This window comes from Belonocnema kinseyi, chromosome 4 (genome assembly GCF_010883055.1).
Source record: "Belonocnema kinseyi isolate 2016_QV_RU_SX_M_011 chromosome 4, B_treatae_v1, whole genome shotgun sequence".
Lineage (NCBI taxonomy): Eukaryota > Metazoa > Arthropoda > Insecta > Hymenoptera > Cynipidae > Belonocnema > Belonocnema kinseyi.
In genome coordinates, this window is record NC_046660.1 from 17,998,492 (window position 1) to 18,006,819 (window position 8,328).

At 28.8% G+C, this 8,328-nt stretch overlaps 1 protein-coding gene across 3 annotated transcripts in view; it reads left to right on the forward strand.

The window, feature by feature from the left end:
* Positions 1 to 7,764, forward strand: part of LOC117171342 (mediator of RNA polymerase II transcription subunit 26) — a 23,034-nt gene extending 15,270 nt beyond the window's left edge. For all 3 annotated transcript variants that reach the window (XM_033358574.1, XM_033358576.1, XM_033358575.1), the window contains exon 4: positions 5,867 to 7,764. In XM_033358574.1, coding sequence (XP_033214465.1) covers positions 5,867 to 7,141 — 1,275 coding nt within the window. In that variant the 3' untranslated portion in view covers positions 7,142 to 7,764. The remainder of the gene's footprint in view (positions 1 to 5,866) is intronic.
* The last annotated feature ends 564 nt before the right edge of the window (positions 7,765 to 8,328 follow it).

The following is an 8,328-nucleotide window of genomic DNA, read 5'->3' on the forward strand; positions in this document are numbered from 1 at the left end:
ATAATTTTTTGACAAAATAATTGAATTTTCAACAAGATATATAAATATTTAACCAAATAATTGAATTTTCAACCTAGAAGATTAATTTTCTACCAGAAAAGATGAATTTTCAACAAGATATGTAAATATTAAACTAAATAATTAAATTTCCACGAAGAAGAATTATTTTTTACCACAAAAAATAATTTTTTTACGAAATATATTAATTTTAAACGAAATAATTGAATTATTAACCAGCAAGAATAATTTTATACCAGAAAAGACGAATTTTCAACAAGATATATAAATATTTAACCAAATAATTGAATTTTCAACCTAGAAGATTAATTTTTTACCACAAAAAATGATTTTTTTACAAAATATATTAATTTTAAACGAAATAATTGAATTTTTAACCAGCAAGATTAATTTTCTACCAGAAAAGACGAATTTTTAACAAGATATATAAATATTAAACTAAACAATTAAATTTTCAACCAAGAAGAATTATTTTCTACCACAAAAAATGAATTTATTTTACAAAATATATTAATTTTAAACGAAATAATTGAATTTTTAACTAGCAAGATTAATTTTCTACCAGAAAAGACGAATTTGCAACAAGATATATAAATATTAAACTAAATAATTAAATTTTCAACCAAAAAGAATTATTTTCTAGCACAAAAGGCGAATTTTCTACAAACTACATAATTTTTTGACAAAATAATTGAATTTTCAACAAGATATATAAATATTTAACCAAATAATTGAATTTTCAACCTAGAAGATTAATTTTCTACCAGAAAAGACGAATTTTCAACAAGATATGTAAATATTAAACTAAATAATTAAATTTTCAACCAAGAAGAATTATTTTCTACCACAAAAAATGATTTTTTTTTACAAAATATATTAATGTTAAACGAAATAATTGAATTATTAACCAGCAAGGATAATTTTCTACCGGAAAAGACGAATTTTCAACAAGATATATAAATATTTAACCAAATAATTGAATTTTCAACCAAAAAGACTTATTTTCTAGCACAAAAGGCGAATTTTCTACAAATTATATAATTTTTTAACCAAATAGTTGAATTTTCAAACAAGAAGAATAATTTTGTATCAGAAAAATAAATTTTTGACCAATTGATATAATTTTCAACCAACAAGATTAATTTTCTACCAAAAAAAAGATAAATTTTCAAACAAAATACATATATTTTTAAACAAATACATAAATTTTCTACCGAATAGTTGATTTTTCAACCAAGAAGATTAATTTTCTACTAGAAAAGACCCAATTTTTAAAAATACATACATTTTCAACTAAATAGTTTGAACCATGTATTTTTAGTTTAGACTTTTTTTCTAAAAATTGTTTACTAAATATTTAAAATTTTAATTAAAAAAATGAATTTTTAACAAAAAATGGTGTAGTTAAACTTTTTTTAAATAGAATTTATTTCCAATAAAAAAAAAAGGAATTTTCCGCAACAAAGTTGAACTTTTTAGTATTTTTAATATTATTTTAACAAAATAATAGGAATTTTTATCAATAAGAATTATTTTCTTTCATAAAAGACAATTTTTCTACAAAATATAGAATTTTGTAACCAATTGGTATAATTTTTAACCAACAAGATTAATTTTCTACCAAAAAAAAAAAGATAAATGTTCAACAAAAAAACATATATTTTTAAAGAAATACATAAATTTTTTACCAAAAAGTTGATTTTTCAACCAAGAAAATTAATTTTCTACGTAAAAAGATGAATTTTCAACAAAGTACATACATTTTCAAATAAATAATTGAACTTTCAACTATGAATTTTAATTTTCTACCATAAAAAATGCATTTTTTTACAAAATATAATAATTTCTAACGAAACAGTTGAATTTTTAGTGAACAAGATTAATTTTCTATCAGAAAAAACGAATTTTCAAAAAGATATATAAATACTTAACCAAATCATTGCATTTTCAAACAAGAAGGATAATTTTGTACCATAAAAATAATTTTTTTACCAGGAAAGATGAATTTTAACCAATAAGAATTATTTTCTTCCATAAAAGACCATTTTTCTACAAAATATAGCAATTTTTAACCAGTTGATATAATTTTCAACCAACAAGATTAATTTTCTACCAAAACCAGATAAATTCTCAACAAAATGGATATATTTTTAAACAAATACATAAATTTTCTAGCAAATAGTTGATTTTTCAAACAAAAAGATTAATTTTCTACGTGAAAAGACGAATTTTCTACAAAATTAATAAATTTTTTTAACCAATCAGGTGATTTTTCTACTGAATAATTAAATTTTTAGTTTGAAAAATTAATTTTTGACACAGAATAAGGAATTTTCAATTAATATTTTGAAGCTTCAACAAACAAAAAATTAATACGTAACGAAACAGTCAATTTTTCGACGAAAGTGTTTAATTTTAAAGTCGAAAAAAACGAATTTTCTACAAAACAGTTGAATTAAAAAATATATTAATTTTCAATCGAAAAATATCAATTTCTACTTAGACCGTGACATTTTTAAAGAAAAAAGATGAATTTCTGTAAAAAAAGATTCAATTTTCATTTCAAAAAGACGAATTTTCAACAAAATAATTTATTTTTGAACCAAATAAAATTTTTCTTAAATAAAATAGATTAATTATTGAAAGAGGGGAGTAGGAAAAGCTGAAGCATAAACTTTTTCAACGTTTTTGACAAAATGCGACTAATCAACTTTTTCCCATTTTTCTTAGAAGTTTGGTAAAATTAAAATTTAAAACTAGACAAAAATGTACCATTTTTATTGTGAACATTCAAAATTGGATAATTTCTCGTTAAAACTTTATGTTTAGAGTATTTTTAATTAATAGCCTTTGGTTGAAAGTTGATTGTTTTTTGGTAAAAAATTCGACTTGGGTCGAAAATTTAATTATTTTGTTGAGCATTCAACAATTTTTTTTTTAAAGTCATCTTTTTTAGTTGTAAAATTTAATGGTTTTGTTAAACATTCGTTAAAAATTCATCGTTTTTTTATTTATTTAAGAACTCATTTTCGTGAGTTGAAGGCTTCACTATTTGGTTAAAAAAATAAACTATTTCGTTGAAAGTTTAATTATTTTCTTGAAAATTCACCTCGTCGGCCGACAATTTAATTATTTTCTTGAGATTTCTTTGTATGGTATGAATTATAAATAATCATATTTTTCTTTACGAATTCATCTTTTGTTGAAAATTAAACATTCCGTGTTAAAAATTGAACGGTTTTTGTTTAAAAATTCGATTATTTGATTGAAAATTCATCTTTATAAGTAGAAAGTTCCAGTGTTTGATTAAAAATTAAATTAATTTGTTAAAAATTTATCTATGATTGAAAATTGAATTTTTTTGTTGAAGTTTTTTCTACGTTAAAATTTATATTTTTTTATTTGAAAATTCAATTATTTATTGGAATATTTATGTATATTTTTGAAAAGGTATCTTTTTCGACAGAAAATTAATTTTCTTGGTTAAAAATTCTTCGCTTGAGATTTTATTTTCGTGGGTTGAAAATTGAAATATTTGTTTGAAAAATCAACTATTTTGTTGAAAATTTAATCATTTTCTTGAATTAAATTGATATTAAATTTTAAAGTAACGAATTTATCTTCTTGTTGAAATTTCGAGATGAAAAATTGAACTATATTTGGCTGAAGTTTAATATTTTTTGTTGAAAATTTGTTTATTTGGGCAGAAAATTCGTCCTTTTGGGTTGGAAATTCATTATTTGGTTGAAAATGAAACTGTTTTTGGTTAAAGTATAATATTTTTTGTTAGAAAACTCACTTTTGTACGCTTAGATTTCAACAATTTGGTTAAAAACTTAATTATTTGGTTGAAAATTGTTAGAAATACATCTTTTTTAGTCGAAAACGATTTCAGAAGGTTACAACAAATTTGAGAAAATCTCAAAATATTTCAAATTAAAAATATATCAAATGTTTAGGCACATAAAAGTTTCCTACCAATTCCAGAATTTCCAAGTGGACAGATTTCAAAAATATTTTAGAGTTCACAAGGATTTAAAAAGAAATCAAGAATTAAATTTTTTTCTAAGGATTTCAAAGATTTCAACAAAAAATCCCAAGTTTTAAACAATTTCGAAATGTTTTAATAAATTTGAGAAGATTTGAAAAGATTTCAAAATATTTTCAATAATTTCACAAAGATTTTAAGTACTTCAAAAGATTTAAAAAATTCCAAGGATTTCAAAGATTTAAAACTATTCCCAAACCTTTTTCAAAGATGACTTATGTTCGGAAAAAATTAAGAATTTATTTATTCATGATTCTGATTTCTTTAGAAATTTTTAGCCAATAAAAAAATGCCATGTTTCTCCTGAAAAAAACCCTGAAAAAACTTTATTTCTTGACCTGGGAAATTTCTTATATTGTCTGAATTCCTTGAATTCTCTGAATTGATGTATTTCCGGGAAATATCGGAATTTTTTGAATTTTAAGAATTGCTTGAATTCTAAGAATTTATTCAATTTTCTTAATTCTTTGAATCCTGCAAATTCCCCGAATTCCTGATATCTGAAATTCTTGAATTCTCTTAATTTATTTATGGAAATCCTTAAATTGATGGAATTACTTGAATTTTCAGAATTTCTTGAAATATCTAAATTCTCAGAATTAATTTAATTCTCTTAATTGCTTGAATACTGCAAATTTTTCGAATTCTCTGATCTCTTAAATCCTTGAATTATCTGAATTTCGTAAATTCTACGAGTTCCTTGAATTCTTAGAATTGTTGGAAATTATATTCTCAGAATTGCTTGGATTCCCTTAGTTGCTTTTGAGGTCTGCAAAGACGAGTTATATTCGGCAAACAAATTAAGAATTTGTATAAGAAACGGTTATTTGATTATTTGATGTGAAAAAAAGAAAACCTGAAAAAATTTGATTTCTAGACCTGGAAAACCTGGAAAATTCTTTATATTGTCTAAATTCCTTGAATTCTTCGAGTTCCTTTAATTGTTTGAATTTATGTATTTCCTCGAATGATTGGAATTTCTTGAATTCTCAGAATTGATTAAATTCTCTGAATTCCCTGAATTCCTGATATATAAAATCCTTGAATTCTCTGAATTTATTGATGAAAATCCTGGAATTATCAGAATTCATTGAATTCTTCCAATTCCCTGAATTCCTTCATTTCCTAAAATTCTTGAATTTATCGAGTTCCTTGAATTATCGGAATTCCTAGAATTAATGGTATTTCTTGAATTCCCAGAATTAATTGAATGATCTGGATTTCTTGAATTCTGTAAATTTTCCGAATCCCTTGATGTCCTGATATTGTCTGAAATCCTTGAATTTTCTTAGTTCTTCAAGATCTTTGAATTGTCTGAATGTTTTTTAATTCTTCAAGTTCCTTGAATTCTCTTAATTTATTTATGGAAATCCTTGAATTATCGGTAATTCTTGAATTCTCATAATTAATTGGATTCGCTTAATTCCTTGAATTTTCAGAATTTTTCGAAATCCCCGAATTCTCAGAAGTGAATTGAATTCTGCAAAATCCCTAGTGTCTGAAATACATGAATTCAATGATTTGTTTTAAATTTTACGACTTGTTTAAGTTTTCAGAATTGCTTGAAATCTCCTAATTCTCAGAAGTGAATTGACTTATGCCCGGCAAAAAAATGGTTTATTTATGATTCTGCTCTCTTTAGAAATTGTTGGCCCGTAAAAAAATGTCATGTTTCTCCTTTTACATGTATAAAAAAAAAAAAAAAACGGTTATTTGATTATTTGACGTAAAATTTGGTTCCTAAGAATCGCTGGGTGGACAGCCTGGTAAATAAAATTTTGTTATTCGATGTAATTGCAGGTGCTGAGCCCGGCCTTGTCGGTGAACAGTGAGTCTTCGCGTTCACCAAATGTATTTCCTGGCAGACAGCCGACTGTAACAGTAGCCAGCAATCACAGGCTGAATTTTACCGGGTCACTTCAGGAGAGCCGACCCGTCAACCAGCAGAATCATACCACGGAAGCAGTACCCCGGACCCACAGTTCGAACAAGCGTCTGCGAAAAAACGAGCCAGTCAATCAGCCAGGTCCATCCCATGCAGCAGCAGCAGCAACAGCAGCAAGCAGTAGTGAACCTGCGGCGAAACGGCCGCGCCTCAACGGCGAAGGTGGTTGTTCCTCTAGCCGAGAAAATTCGCAAGTGCCTAGCCCAAGCCCCTCTCTCAGCGAGCCAAATTCACAGCATGCGGCGGAATCTGCCGCCCCGAGTCCCGACTGCAATCCCACTCTGAAGAAACGCGGTCGCAAGAAAGGCAGCAGCAGCAGCAGCAGCAAGTCCATCAAGCTGCAGCAGCAGCAGCAGCAGTCTCTCGACGAAGACGTGAAGGAGAAGCTGGCCAGCATTGGTCGTAATCCAAAAGTGAAAACGACCCAGGAATTACTCGCGGATCTTCAAGCTCGCGGATCAAACTCGAGCCAAACCCAAAATCCGTTACCTAGTCACAGTATAGACCCACCAAATGTTGAGGACGTTCTCAGGAGCGAAGATGGACCCAAGTCCAAGTACCTGCGCTCAACTCGTAACAACTTGAGCGAAAATGCAACCTTGCAAGGTCGATTGTCACAGTCCGAGGAAAATCTATCAAGAAACTCGTTGTCGTCGTCGGCGAAACAGGGAAGAAAGAAGGAGAATTCTGTGTGCAATTTGGCTCTTGAAGAGGAGCACTCGCGGCCCTGGCGAGATCTCAGCCCGGAGGAGATTCTTGCCAAGTTACCGCCCTTGGATCCGAAATTGATCGAGTGGAGCGATTGCGAGGAGGATCGGAATGAGGAGGAGATGGAGAAGGAGGTCGAGCGTCCTCCCCGAGAAGTCACCGAACAGGATCTCGAGAGGCTGAACACGGAGTGTGTCGAGGGACTCAATGGGAACTTCCAACCGAAGCTTTCGTCTCTTACCGCGGAGGAGAGTGAAAAGGCTGATATGCAGGAAGTCGCGGTGAATGTAAAAAAGTTAGATTTGTACAGGCGTGCGGACGAGCGGAAAGACGAGGAATTTCGAGAGTGGCACGAGATGCTCGCGAGACCGAGTTACGACAGCCAAATCCTCCACATATTGCCTTATGTTATCATCGATTAGTCATTATTACTATTGTTGTCTCTTTTTTTTTCTTCTTTTCTAGTAGCCTTCCCGATTTGAACACCCCCGATTGATCGTTGAATCGACCCGAAATGTTTTTTTTTTTTGTCTCCCTGGATATTGTTTTTGAGGAGTTGAGAGAAGTGCGGTAGGAGTTTTTGGAAGAGGGAGAGTTTGAATTTGCTGGATTTCATTGAGAGGAAAGTATTTTTTCTTTTATTGTTACAGGACTTTGAGATTTAGTCAATTACTTGTCAAATAAAAAAAAATTTGTCGACTCTCTTGGGAATGAAGGTCAGTTTTACTTTCATCGGAAAGAAGAACTTTCTGCTCGCATTTCTCGCATCGAAACACATCGTTTTGAAAAATTCGATAGATCGATGTTGGTAAGACTTATTCTGAATTCCTGGAATACCCGGGTGTCATCGAATTTCTTGGAAGTTTCTGTTATTCACTGAATTTCTTGAAGCATATGAGGCATTTGGATTCTGCAAATATTCTTGAATTCAGCGAAATTTCCTAAATTCTGCGAATTCTTTAAAACTACTTGTATTTCTGGTGTCCTAGATTTCTCGGAAATTCTTGAATCTATTGATATTCTTGAGTTTCTTGACTTAACAGAATTTCTTGGATTCTGGGAATTCAGTGAATTAACATAATTCTCTAAATTCGTGGAATTGTCTGAAATTCTCTGAATTTCTTTCATTTTTCGAGTTCTCTGAATTCTAAGAATTCCTTGAGTTCCTAGGAGTCTCTGAATTCCTTTAATCTATGAATTCACTGAATTATTTGTTTTTAATGCATTAGAATTCGCTGATATACCAGAATTCTAAAAATTCACCAAGACTTCCTTGAATTCTTTTGAATTTTTTTTAATTTCCCGATCTCCTGATATTCACTGAAATCCTGAAATTCTTCCAATTCATTGATTATTTTATATGATTTAAAATTCTTGAATTCTAAGAATTCTTTAAATTCTCAGAATTGCTTAAAGTATCCGAATTTTTAGAATTGCTTAAATTCTTAGAATTAATTGTATTCTATAAATTATCGGAATTTTTAAAATTTTCGCAATTCTTAAAAAATCTCTAAATTCTCAGAATTAATTGAATTTTCTTAACTTCTTGAATTCGATCAATTTCCCGAATTCCCTGATATCTGAAATTCTCTGAATTTCATCAATTCTA